The sequence below is a fragment of the Ovis canadensis genome, chromosome 2, assembly GCF_042477335.2.
Source record: "Ovis canadensis isolate MfBH-ARS-UI-01 breed Bighorn chromosome 2, ARS-UI_OviCan_v2, whole genome shotgun sequence".
In the NCBI taxonomy this organism is placed as follows: domain Eukaryota; kingdom Metazoa; phylum Chordata; class Mammalia; order Artiodactyla; family Bovidae; genus Ovis; species Ovis canadensis.
This window is the reverse complement of record NC_091246.1, coordinates 83,751,281-83,765,758: the sequence shown is the minus strand read 5'-3', so window position 1 is coordinate 83,765,758 and position 14,478 is coordinate 83,751,281. Positions and strand designations below refer to the sequence as shown.

General features: G+C 34.3%; 1 protein-coding gene across 8 annotated transcripts in view; it reads left to right on the top strand.

The window, feature by feature from the left end:
* ZDHHC21 (zinc finger DHHC-type palmitoyltransferase 21) overlaps window positions 1-14,046 on the top strand; it is a 65,386-nt gene extending 51,340 nt beyond the window's left edge. For all 8 annotated transcript variants that reach the window (XM_069576588.1, XM_069576591.1, XM_069576587.1 and 5 more), the window contains 2 exons: window positions 13,120-13,163; window positions 13,714-14,046. In XM_069576588.1, coding sequence (XP_069432689.1) covers window positions 13,120-13,163; window positions 13,714-13,846 — 177 coding nt within the window. In that variant the 3' untranslated portion in view covers window positions 13,847-14,046. The remainder of the gene's footprint in view (window positions 1-13,119; window positions 13,164-13,713) is intronic.
* Window positions 14,047-14,478: the final 432 nt, after the last annotated feature.

The window sequence follows — 14,478 nt, the reverse complement described above, 5'->3', positions numbered from 1 at the left end:
TAAAGCAGCAGTAATTGAGAAAGTGTATTGCCGGCATAAGGATAGATGAAGCAGAATCGAGAGTCCAGACATATAAACATATATCTACATGGTCAATCAATTTTCAACAAGAGTAGCAAGATTACTCAGTGGTGGAAAGAAAAAAGTCTTTTCAACAAATGCTGCTGTAACAACTCGGTACCCACATGCAAAAGAATGAAGTTGGACCCTTATTTCCATTATATGTAATTACTGTATATGTAAGTTAACTCAAAATGGATCAGAGACCTAAATGGAAGGTCTAACATTATGTAACTCTTGGAAGAAAATGTAGGATTAGGCAGTGGTAAATCTTAGAGTAGGAAATAATATCCTATATATGATACCAAAAGTGCAAACAGAGAAAAATAAGACTAATTTGGACTTAAAACTGTAAACTTTTAAACTTCAAAGGACTCTGTCAAGAAAATGAAAGGACAGCTCGCATAATGGGAGAAAGTGTTTGCACATCACGTATCTGATAAAGGACTTGTATCTAGAATAGATTAAAAAAACAACTCAGTAATCAAAAGATAACCTAATTAAAGCATGAGGAAGGGATGTGAATGGCATTTCTTGAGAGAAGGTACAAATGAACAATAAATACACGAAAAGATGTTCAACATCATAAGTCATCAGGGAGATGAAAATGAAAACCATAATTAGGTTATCACTTCTCATGCATCCTTGATGTTCTTTAGTTGCTAAGTCTTATTCGACTCTGCAATCCCATGGACTGTAGCCTGCCAGGGCCCTCTGTTCATGGGATTTTCCAGGCAAGAATACTGGAATGGGTTGCCATTTCCTTCTCCAGGGGATCTTCCTGACCCACAGATTAAACCTGCATCTCCTATATTGGCAGGTGGATTCTTTACCACTGAGCCACCAGGGAAGTTCTCTCACACCCACAAAGAGGGTATAATAAAGATAATTTCAGAGGTGGGGATGCAGAGGCATCAGAACCCTTATACACTGCTAGTGGGAATGTAAAACGGGGTGTATACTTTAGAAAATAGTCTAACAGTTCTTTAAAAAGTTAAATTATCTTTTATTCAGCAATTCCACTCCTAGGTATATACCCAAGAAAATTGAAACATATGTTCACCCAAAAATTTGTATATGAATATTTATAGCAGCATTAGTCATAATAGGCCAAAACTGAAAGCAGTCCACATATCTATCTGCTGATGAATGGATACATGAAATGTGGTGTGTCCATAAAATGGAATATTATTTGGCTTTGAAAAGAGGTGAAGTATGATGCATGCAGCAACATGGATGAACCAAGAGAGCCTTATGCTTAGTGAAAGAAACCAGTCACAAAAGGTTACAGATTTGTATGATTCCATTTATATGAGTACCGATACAGGACTTGTATCTAGAACAGAAATTCAATGGGGGAGGGACAAGTCAACAAATGCTGCTGAGACAACTAGGTGTCCACATGCAAAAGAATGAAGTTGAGCCCTTAACTCATACCATTTATGTAAATTTACTCAAAATGTACCATAGACAAGATTTACATACAATGGCATAAATGCATACATGCGCATCCCAAACCTCTTTCACAATAGAGCTGCTACCGTTAACCTAGAATGTTCTCTTATGCCGCTTATCAGTAGATCAATGTGCTGTGAAGAAGCAGCATTGATCTGGTTATTTTTCCATCATAGATTAGAATTCGTTATAGAACTTGACTCGTATCCATTTATCTAGGTCTTCTTTCTTTCAGCATAATGTTTTTTGATTCATCCATGTTTTACATGCACTGATAATTTCTTTTTATTACCGAATATATTCCATTATATGACTATACCACAATTTGTTTATACATGCTATTAATTGACAGCTGATCTGGTTCCATAATTTGGTAATTATCAATAAAAATGCTATGAACGTTCTTGTTCAAGTATTTTTGTGGAAACACGTTTTCATATCCTTGGGTAAATATCTAGGAGAAGAATTGCTGGTCACTTAAGATAGGTTTATCTTTTATTTCATAAGAAACTGCCAGGCCTCTTCCCCAAGTGATTGTACCATTTTGCAATCTCACCAACAGTGTATGAGAATTCTGGTTACTTTCATACTCATCAATATTTATTGTTGCCAGTCTTTTTAATTGCACCTGTTCAGTTCAGTTCAGTCGCTCAGTCGTGTCCGACTCTTTGTGACCCCATGAACCACAGCATGCCAGGCCTCCCTGTCCATCACCAACTCGCAGAGTCCACCCAAACCCATGTCCATCGAGTCAGTGATGCCATCCAACCATCTCATCCTCTGTCGTCCCCTTCTCCTCCTGCCCTCAATCTTTCCCAGCATCACAGTCTTTTCAAATGAGTCAGCACTTCTCATCAGGTGGCCAAAGTATTGTAGTTTCAGCTTCAACATCAGTCCCTCCAATGACCACCCTGGACTGATCTCCTTTAGGATGGACTGGTTGGATCTCCTTGCAGTCCAAGGGACTCTCAAGAGTCTTCTGCAACACCACAGTTCAAAAGCATTAATTCTTTGGTGCTCAGCCTGCTTTATAGTCCAACTCTCACATCCATACATGACCACTGGAAAAACCATAGCCTTGACTAGACAGACCTTTGTTGGCAAAGTAATGTCTCTGCTTTTCAATATGCTGTCTATGTTGGTCATAACTTTCCTTCCAAGGAGCAAATGTCTTTTAATTTCATGGCTGCAGGCACCATCTGCAGTGATTTTGGAGCCCAGAAAAATAAAGTCTGCCACTGTGTCCACTGTTTCCCCATCTATTTCCCATGAAGTGATGGGACCAGATGCCATGATTTTAGTTTTCTGAATGTTGAGCCTTTAAGCCAACTTTTTCACTCTCCTCTTTGACTTTGACTGTTCTATAGGTTTTAATAATAAACAGTTGTTTTAAATTACATTTCCTTGATGATTAATGATATTTAACACTTCTTCATGTGCTTATTGGTCATTCATGGATTGGATGATGTCTGTTTAGATATACCTTTGTTATTATTCAGTCGCTTGATATATTTTCTAATATCTCTTGTGATTTATCTAATGATGTTGATAAGTAATGTGATATTAATCATATTCCTGTGGACAAGACTAGATCTTCCCCTAAAATCTTTTTTCTCTGCCTTTATACTCATTCATAATTATTACTTTATAGTCCATTCATAAGTTGAGTCTAAATTGCCAGATTATGCTTGCATTTTTAAATTTCTACTTTTGAGTTTTTCCAAATCATATTTATATTTCCTGAAATGAAGTTTCTCTGATTTCCCTAATTTCCTATGGTTAATGACTGGAAATGGACATTTGATAGCATTGCTGTTAAGACTACAAGTTACTTCTGAGAGTCATCAGGCTTATGGCTGACAGTAACAATTTCCTTCTCACCTAAGCAGTCCTAGTAGCTTCAGAAAATGGGGTTTGGCAGCATAGGCTTCAAGATCATTTAAGAATTTCTGCTCTCAAGCTTTTGTATCACTTCTGAGTTGGACATAAAACTACTTATCATATCTGATTCACTTCTGAGTTGGACCTAAAGTTTTATATATATATATATATATATATATATATATAGTTATTTATGCTTTTTCAAGGATATACAGTATCAGGTTCCCTTCTGTGTTTCGGACTACCAGTACATTAATATTAATTTTCAAATTGTATGTTCTCTTTTGCTATAATATTGAACCTCATTTCATTGTCTTTCTTAAGATAGGGATATTGGTTTTAAGGTTGTGGCATTTCTAAAACTGAGTGTGTGTTTGTTGCTCAGTCATGCCAGACTCTTTGCAACCCCGTAGACTGCAGCCTGCCTGGCTCTTCTGTCCATGGTATTTTCCAGGCAAGGATACTGGAGTGGGTTGCCATTTCCTTCTCCAGGGGATCTTCCTGACCCAGGGATCGAACCCAGGTCTCCTGCTCTGCAGGCAGATTCTTTATTGGCTGAGCTACCTGGGAAGCCTCTGAGTAGAAATTCTATTTGTTAAATAAAGCTCTCTCCCAAAGTTTCATCTCTTTCTGTATACATATAGTATAGTAGACAGGTCTCATGTGTACAGAAATTAAATATATGTGAAACATTTGAAAAAGAATGCAAGTATTAAGAGACAGAATACATTCCATTTGCTAGTTTAGCCTTTAGTCACTGCACTTCCTCTTGAATCTAAATCCCAAAAAAAAAAAAAAAAAAGTAAATTTCAATTGCATTTACCTGGGCTTTCATGGTGTACTTCAAGTACCACTATTTGAAGAAAAAAATTTTTTTCGTTTCCAGAATACACAACTAGCCACACTGATATAAGATTCTCTAGGGCTTAATTATATAAAGTTGTTATGCATTAATTGTTTAATTTTAAATCTAATGAATTGATTAGTATTTAAAATAGTATTTAGTGTTAAAATTAAAGTTTAAAATGAAGATTTTTGCTTCCTTTCTTGATAAAATTTGCTTGCTGTTTATATATTCCATTTGCTAGTCCAACCTTTGGTTACTGTACTTCCTCTTGAATCTAAATTCTTAAAAATTATAGTAAATTTCAATTGCATTTACCTGGATTCTTATAAGGTATTCAAGTACCACTCTTTCTAATGAAAAAGTTTTTGTTTTTTTTTAAGTTTCCGGAATGCATTACTTCCCACATTGATTTAAGGTTCTTTAGGGCTTAATTATATAAAGTTGTTAATGCATTCAATATTTAATTTTAAATCTAGTGAATTATTCGTATTTAAAATAGATTTAATGTTAAAATTAAAGTTTAAAATATAGATTTTGCTTCCTTTATAACATATGCCTCCTGTTTAATTTAATACTACCTATAGGCTATTTCACATCTGGACATCTTTTTGTCACTGTCAGAATCCATAGATCTCTCTTTAGAATGTGAAAGTAGTGATGAAAATTTGTCAGGTAGCATAAAAAAGAAAAGGAGGAGAAGGAATCATGGTAAATTTAATCCTTCCATTGATGTGTTTCTCCTTCCTCTACTCCTGCACCCCAAAGACCAAGATACATTTTTGGAAAACATTGGTAGGAGTATCATTTCATTATAGAAATTATGTAATTACATAGTTTGAAATACACAACAAACAAGCAGAACAAATGCTATCTCTGTTTAGGTTTAGATTGAAGTTTTGAGGAAGCTACATGTTAATTTTTGGTAATTTTTTCCCATTATCTGCCCTTACTTGGAAAAACAAAACATTTCCTTCCTGTATAAGAGGAAAAATCCCATCTTTTTACTGATAGTAAAAGGTAACAGGTTGATCATAGTTAATGATAATCCAGTGTCATTTTAGACCTAGTAAGACAAATTATGTTACCCAGATAAAATAATTAGAAATTACTTAAATTTAAAAATATTGGATTTGTGATCCCATTTCCAAGGTTAAAAGATTTCAACCCAGCCAGATGTTTCTATGAAATAGACTAATCTTAAACCCAGTTTTTAAGGATTACTTTTGATTATTTTAGACTTAATTTTAAAAAACAAGGTTTAAATATATATTCTTGCTCCTTTTGACTAAAATTAATATTGAGGGTAAAAGTGTTTTCAAAGTTTGCTTTGAAACATTCTTTATTTAGGGAACAGATTATTCTAATTATTCCTCACTTAGACTATTTAGCCTTTTTGTTTGTTTCTGAATGAAATGGATAGTGATGTTATTAGTGTAATTGCTGTTGTCAGTATTTCTTACCATGCAGTAGTTCACACACAGCCAAGAATAATGTCCATTCTGATGAGCACCAATACTAATAGTGCTGGATGATTGTATTAGCCGTGTTTTCAGTCACTGGGCTTGGAGAGAGTTAATCAAGAAGCCGGTAACAGCTGGTACAGCGCCTTCTGGTGAGGGTCTGACAGTGAGCTATTGTATACCATGACACTGTTCTGACAGTTTATCTCAATTTTGTATACATGCATTTTTATTTTCAGGGCACCGTGGAGTTTGTGTAAAAGCTGAAGCTTTTGATGGTGTCTCTGGAGCTTAGTGCTTTTCTCAGTTGTGGTGAGGTTGAGGGTAGGCTGGGGAAGATATATTTAGTTGCAGGTTTGTAAAAGGCTTTAAGTTCCCAAAGAAAAAAATTTTGAGCTTTTTATATTTGGTCTCACAGGTACTATTTTTGGACCACTACTTAAATTCCTGAGGCTAGCTTAGAGCAAAGCTTTTCAGAATAAAAGGAGAATATGTTTTCCTTCCTAAATTCTCACTCATGATTACCTAAATAAACAGACAGACTCACAGATGCAGGAGTGACTTTAATTTTAACTTGATTATGTTTTACAGTGAAAAGTATCTTATGTTCAAAATGTTAAATTAGCTTAAATGAGATTATCTATTAGGATAGAGTTAGTGAACTTACCTGCCTTTTAGACATGTACCCAAAAATGTAGTCCTAAGACTTATAATGAAATTTTGCTAAGTATCCCCTGAATCAATGCGATGAATTAAGTGTTCAGTATAATCTCTGTACAAATTATGTTTGGTTTACTCAGCTCTAAATCAGCATTGCAAATATGGATATCATTGCCAATTATGCTGAACCTAGCTCACTTACATTTCTATAAAGGGAGTTCTGTGCAACATTTTGTTTTCCTTTCTGAATTATATTTTCATTTAATAAAAACGAAGTATGTTTCTAATACAGCATTTCTAATTATAATATTACAGGAAGTATCTGTGTAGCTTTTTAAAACCTAGAAAAATCATTAAAATTTAAAATGTTACTTCTTATATGCTTTCAGTATCATATTCTAATATTGGCTATAATATTTCTTTGAATTTTGGATACAGTAGAGACCTGTGTGGAAACTAGGTTCACTCTAGCAAAAGAATTAGTTTAAATACATACTAAGTTACATTGCCTAGTAATAGAAAAGCTTTCTTTCTAAAAATGCCACCTAGCATCATGATTATTATGTGTGGAATTGGATTGCTCTTTAGTATAAAACTGTTCTGTGTGTAAGTGTATTTATATTACATCCTCTCTCTTTAGTCAGTGTAATTAATTAACTATTTCTGATAAGATTAAAAGTCATTTAAAACAACTTAGATCTATTTCTGTACTTTTAAAAATAGGAATAGCGCCTTTTAATTTTCTTTAGGCATGACTAATTGCTTCAGTGATTAAGTAGATGGCTTTTTTTTTGGTAAGGAAGCTAAACATTTATGAGTTTCCCCTTTAATTGTGATTTTTCCCACTTTATTGTTTCATGTTCTGAATCCACATGAATTTTTACTCTGACTTTACAACTTACAGGATTGGAAAAAACAGTGAACTTTATATTTATAGTTAACTTGGTATATCTTTTTCCACAGTGATTCTTATGTTTTTCTCTGTCACATTCTGTCGCTATATTACTTACTCCTCAAATCCAAGCCAAAGGGGCACATTAGCCCATCTTCTACTGATAAAAAATCTTCTTGAAAGTATAATTTTGTATTAAAAATGTAAGGGTAATTGACCTTGAGTTGATTGTTGATTGCAAACATAAGTTTTCAGCTGTTTTAAAATAGTGCTTGGCTTACTTATATGTTGTTATATATGATCGTCCTCTCTGATATCTTCTGTATATTTCTGCATAATTATTTCTTATATATTTAACTGTCACTAGCCTTTAAGCTCTTTGTTACTGTATAATATGTACTTATTAAATTTTTGATAGAGGAATAAATGAGTAAATGAATCATGGCTTATGTATAATATTTACTACCTATTTTTTCAACCAGATTATAAGTCCCTTTTGGACATTGTGTTTTATTTGTGTAGTCTTCCACAGTCCATGTCATTTTAATTATGAAAATCGCTTTTGTTTAAAGATAATTTTGTCTAGTTACAATCTAATATAACTGAGATATCTCCAAGTCCTACAGTAAAAACTTAGGTTTGCCATTTATTGAGTTATTAAGGGCTCTAACATATTAATTCATTTGATTCCTACAAAAACCTAGTAGTAGTATTTGAACAGCCAGAAAAAGGCTGATTAAAAACCTGAGTAGCTCAGCTGGTAAAGAATCCACCTGCAGTGCAGGAGACCCTGGTTCGATTCCTGGGTTGGGAAGTCCCCCTGAAGAAGGAATAGGCTACTGACTCCAGTATTCTTGGATTTCCCTGGTGGCTCAGATGGTAAAGAATCCACCTGCAATGCAGGAGACCTGGGTTTGGTCCCTGGGTTGGGGAGATCCCCTGGAGAAGGACATGGCTACCCACTCCAGTATTCTTGCCTGGAGAATACATATGGACAGAAGAGCCTGGCAGGCTGCAGCCCACGGGGTACAAAGAGTCGGACGCAACTGAGCGACTAAGCGCACACAGAACAGGAGTATAGAAATTCTTTTGGAAAGAAATTTTCAGTGGCTATAAATGTAAGATCTACGGCCTTCTCAGTTTGGTTTCATGATTGATTAAATGTTTATATGAACTTAAGATCTCTAATAAAAGATATAGCTGGTCCTTTGTGAAAGATGGATTTTTAAAAAACTGTCTCTTCAAGTGAGTAAGGTAGTGAGTTTGACCTCAAAGAATAAGAGAGGTCTAAGGTTAGGAGGAAGTTTTTCTCTGGATTGAAAAAAAATAAAGATAAGAAATAATGTTATTTCTGTCCATGTTCGTTTAGTTTAGTGCTGCAAACATATGTTGAGTACCCACTTTCTGTGTGGAGATACAAAGTGAAATGAGTTGCTCTCTGTATGTTGATCAGAAATTATAGGAAGTCAACTAACGTCTGTTTTAGAATTACAAAATTTATTAGTAGACACAAGAGGTATATCATCTCTAGTTGAAATAGACTTTCCTTAATGGTGTTTTTTACTCCAGGTTAAATCAGCAGAGTTGTTGAGTCGGGTATGTGCAGAGAGTAAAAACTATCAAGAAGACCTATCCTGAGACAAATGAGAGCGGGCAGCTAGGTTGAACTGTCTTCTTTCTGACAGAATGTTCTTATTTTCCTCAGACCTGTGTTTTGATAGATCTGGAAACTCCATTTTGAAAATGTTTCCAGGGTTAATCAGGCCCAGAAGTAGTAACTCTTACTTCTAGATGCAAAAGTGATAGTCGTATAAACCGGGGTGACTATTTATCCCCTTATGTACGACTGTCAGGTACCAAAGGACTCTGTAGTACACTCTCCTGTACAGCTGTGTGCACAGCCAAGTGTTGCTTGGTGAGGATGAACTCAAGGCTGAGTGAGTGAGTTGGATGAATTGTGTCATCAAGCAGTCTATCCCAAGAGGACTAGATTCTCAGATCTGTTAACCAGGAAATGTTTGGCGATAAATTCTTGCTCTTTGCCTCTCTCACCCCCAATTTTTCCCATAGGCAATAATACCTCCTTCTCCCTTCCTATTAGAAACTTTTTTTTCATTCCAGTTATAATCTTATTAGTTGAGGGATACATCGTTCTTTTATAGTCAAACATATTTCCTTAGACTGAACCTGAAAAATCATTTCTTAGAGTAGGGTCAGCCATCGGGAGAAGATAAAGTATATTTGATAAAATACATGAGGGCTATGTTTCTGTAAGTCTTGCTTGTTTCTAGTTTATTCTTTTTTTTTTTTTTTTAGAAAATAAACTTCTGGTTTTTAAACTAGGAAAGGATTTTCATATATCTCACTTATGCAGACTGACACAAGTCTTGGCTATTTTGATCATTAGACCATAATCAAGACATAAATATTTCATTGGAAATAAGGTATTTTGATTGTAGATAACACACAATAAAAATGTGTTTCTTATCATTCCTTGAGGAATTTGATTTTTTCTAGATAGCTGTCCTACATATAGCAGGAATTTAAAAGATTGTATTATTACTCCTTGAAGATAGTAATTATCTTATTGGTCCTTTTGTGATAGTCACTAAAGGTATTGAGTCTTTTATGTTCAATAGAATTATTTGCAACAAAATCTATTTATTTTTAGTTTTTCTATGAAATATTCCACAATTCCCTGCCTAAATAAAACAAAACTAAAAGTATATTGAATGTAGTTTGACACTTGAAAATAACTTGTGACTGTCAACGTTCCTTCACTAGTAATCTCTCCTCTAGTTTACTGTTTCTATTGTGTGTGTGAATGTGATAGCTGATAACTTTTGTTGCCCTGAGTATGTTGTATAAAGGCCAGTGCAAAAACCTTGTGACATGTTTGGCCATTTATTGTTCTTATAATAGTATTTTGGATAGCTGAGAGCTAGGCATTTGCCATTTCTAGAGGGGGAAAAAAAATGGTCCTTTATAGGTTGCCCCACAAGTCCTATTCATAAAGTCATGGTAAACCACTCCATCCTTTGATAGAATAACTGTTTATGATGACTTGAAAGGTAGTATTCCTGCTATTTCTTGAACCAGATTCTAGAAAGATATCATCAAAAGCACTTGAAAGTAAGAGCTTTCCCCATAGGAAGTCTAAATACAAAGTCTTTTAAGTTGATCTTTTACTGTCACAAACACATTCCTCAGAATTATAATCAAGTTGTGAGTTTAGGCATGGTAAAACATTTCCTGTACTATCAGCTAGTTATAATAGTTTAACCTTATAATTGCCTTCCTTATCCTGAAATAGTTTCTAGTTTCAAATATTATCTACACCTGTGATTCAGGGCCATTTATACACCTTTCCTCATAACAGTTTTAAATTTCTTTTCTGTTTCTTCCTTCATATTTTTGTGCAAGCTGTCTTAATTGTTTCATAATAACCTGTCACCATCAATTCTAAGAAACCATTTAAATTACTTCCTTCACTTTTTTGTCAGATATAGAACCAGAGCCCCAACTTTCCTCTAAGTCTCTAATCAATGTTTACATGTATTTGCAGACTATGTTTTCACAAAGTAAAACATTATTTTGAGCAAATTATGAATGCAATAGAACTAGGAAAGGTTAATTATGAGTCGAATTGTCATTGGATATCATGAATTTCAGAAAATGCTAGGGAAATTAGTGAATATAGAGTAACTAATCTACAACCTCCTCACACATTCCTGACAAATCTGGAAGTGAAACTCTGTTATTGGTTACTAGTCATCTAAAAAAAAACATAGATTTGTTTTCCTGTGTGTGGGCCAACTGAAGTTAGACAGCTGTTCATACATAATAATTTAATATTATGAGCCATTCATGTAGCTTCTTTGAAAGAATTTTTTGAAGCAAAGGTATTTTTTAGTAGTAGTGTTGGCAGACAATCACATCTAAAGAAATTTTTGGAATTGGAGTTGCAGTTAGAAATATTTGCATGAGTGGTACTGCTTAATAATAGTACAGTCCACCTGCTGTATATGAAGAAGCTAATAAATAGGGTAAAAGGAAAACTCTTAACTTTTTTGTATATTTAAAAAGAATGTATTTCTTTTGTACTATTTAAAAGTATTTTTTAAATATAAATTTAAAAAATGTAAATATGTATATAAAATAAAATTATGTTACTTGTGTTTTTAATTATTTCTATATTCCTTATCCATCCCAGTTTCTCAGTCTAATGATGTCTTCCATTAACATGAATTAGACTAGTATGTCTAGAAACTTTATTCTCTTTATTGAGTTCTTTTCCTTACATATTTGTCTTAATAGCCTTTTAGAAAACACATAATGAGAAATTGCATTATTATGAAGGGACTGTTTTTTCTTTTGAAGCAGTTTTTACTAAATACTAATCAGTTAGCTTTACTTTTCAAGTAATAGTGTGGTAGCATGGTAAATGCATAGACTGTGTTGTTGAATTTGTGTTGGTTTACAGAAATCCATAACCAGTAGCAATTGTTGACTCTTTAAAGTTTTCTGTTCACTAGTGTCTTTAATATTTTGGTATTTAATTTTGAATGCATGTGACAATTGAATTTTTTTTTTTTTTTTTTTTTATACTCTGAATATTATCTTTTTTTTTTTTTTTTTTTTTTTAATTTTAAAATCTTTAATTCTTACATGCGTTCCCAAACATGACCCCCCCTCCCACCTCCCTCCCCACAACATCTCTCTGGGTCATCCCCATGTACCAGCCCCAAGCATGCTGCACCCTACGTCAGACATGGACTGGCGATTCACTTCTTACATGATAGTATACATGTTAGAATTCCCATTCTCCCAAATCATCCCACCCTCTCCCTCTCCCTCTGAGACCAAAAGTCCGTTATACCCATCTGTGTCTTTTTTTCTGACTTGCATACAGGGTCGTCATTGCCATCTTCCTAAATTCCATATATATGTGTTAGTATACTGTATTGGTGTTTTTCTTTCTGGCTTACTTCACTCTGTATAATTGGCTCCAGTTTCATCCATCTCATCAGAACTGATTCAAATGAATTCTTTTTAACGGCTGAGTAATACTCCATTGTGTATATGTACCACAGCTTTCTTATCCATTCATCTGCTGATGGACATCTAGGTTGTTTCCATGTCCTGGCTATTATAAACAGTGCTGCAATGAACATTGATGTACATGTGTCTCTTTCAATTCTGGTTTCCTCGGTGTGTATGCCCAGAAGTGGGATTGCTGGGTCATAAGGGAGTTCTATTTGCAATTTTTTAAGGAATCTCCACACTGTTCTCCATAGTGGCTGTACTAGTTTGCATTCCCACCAACAGTGTAGGAGGGTTCCCTTTTCTCCACACCCTCTCCAGCATTTATTGCTTGCAGATTTTTGGATCGCAGCCATTCTGACTGGTGTGAAGTGGTACCTCATTGTGGTTTTGATTTGCATTTCTCTAATAATGAGTGATGTTGAGCATCTTTTCATGTGTTTGTTAGCCATCCGTATGTCTTCTTTGGAGAAATGTCTATAGGCTTTTAAAAGAATTATCCAGAAGGGAAATGTAATAAAAGGTATTTTTTAATGAAGTGAGACTCCTACAATTTGGGGAATGGGGTTTGTAATTGAATTTTTTTTTTTTTTTTTTAGCACAAGGTAATATTGATTCTGTTTTTCCAAGGGAATTTCAGCAATGTACATGGATAATTTAGAGTTCTTAGTACCTATATGTAGACTGTTCATATCTTCAGAATATTCTCTTAATATGATTAAAAACATCATAAAGTATCGAATAAAGCCCATAAAATAGATATAAAATAAAGCCTTGAAAACTTTGTTATACCTGAGTATAATTTTTTAAATTTTTAATAGGATACAACATCTATTGAAAAGATGTCAAACTGTTGTGAAGAAATGTAAGTATAAAAGTGAACTCTGTAGTGTTCTTATTTAAAAATGTGAACAACTGGTTACATTTGAAAAATGTGTGCATGTAGTGAAAAGATAGATAATATAATGATGGCTTTTTCTCGGTACCTTGTCTAAGGTCTGAGCTAGACAAGCATGACCCAGTCTTACAGTAGGGGTCTTCTAGCCGTGATAGTTTTCAAACAAAATAAGTACTGATCATTCTTGTCCCTTGTCTAACTAAAGTAAGTTAAATTATTTGTCCTGAAAGTACATCAAAAGAGATTTGCTACTGTGTTGTTGACACACATTCTGTTAATCCTGAGATTCTCCTCTGCTTCAAAAGTTGCCTAGGTTGATTGACGACACAGATACAATATCTGCTATCCAGAGTTAAAACTCAGCTGCATGCCATAATGAAAGAAAAGCTGTATTTGTGATGCTGGGACACAATTCATCAGAGTCCAGTAATGGATCCCCAGCCAACCTGTATTGTTTTAGCTGACTGAAGTGCACCATGGGAGAGCTGTCTTTCACTAATAATGCTGTCTTCTGTAGATCGAGGCCCCGAAAGCCATGGCAGCAGACCTTCTCAGAAGTTTTTGGCACTCGTTGGAAGATCCTGTGGTTTATTCCTTTCAGGCGGAGGCAACCACTGCGAGTTCCCTACCACTTTGCCAATCACGTCTAAACAGATGGATGGTGGGCACAGATGGGTCCTCCATGCTGGAAATGCGTTACAGGTTTTCTGATAATAGAACTATGACAGTCTTCAAGTCAATTAAAATCCACCCACCAATCTTAAGCATCATAATGTGCCCCAGGCTTTATTTTAATAGTGATCTTGATCCTGTTGTGGGACTAATAAAAGATCTATATTTAAGTTTTAAAGCATGTTTACTTTCAAATTAGCTTTCCACAGGGATTTCTTTAAATGCTTTTGTTATTAAACTCAAAAGGCACTGATTGGGATGAAATAATTGTACATAATTTCTTTTAGTACTAACAGTGTTACAGATTTGTGTATGTGTATTTAAAATTTTCACTCTTAAGCGGTACTAACCAAATCTGAATTTAATCCTTCAAATTTTACACAAGTTGATGTACCTTTTATGTAAATTTTCTTTTTCAAATACAGTTTAAAATATGATATACTCCCTTTTATATGTGCTGCAAGATTTTTTTTTAAATGCAGCATGTAAGATTGAACAGCAACAAAAACCAAAAGCAGCAACACAAAAAAAGGACGGTGTTTTCTTAGAAGTAGCTTTCTGATTTTTTTCTGTTCACCAAAAACTAAATAAAAACAGCATAAAGTAAAAT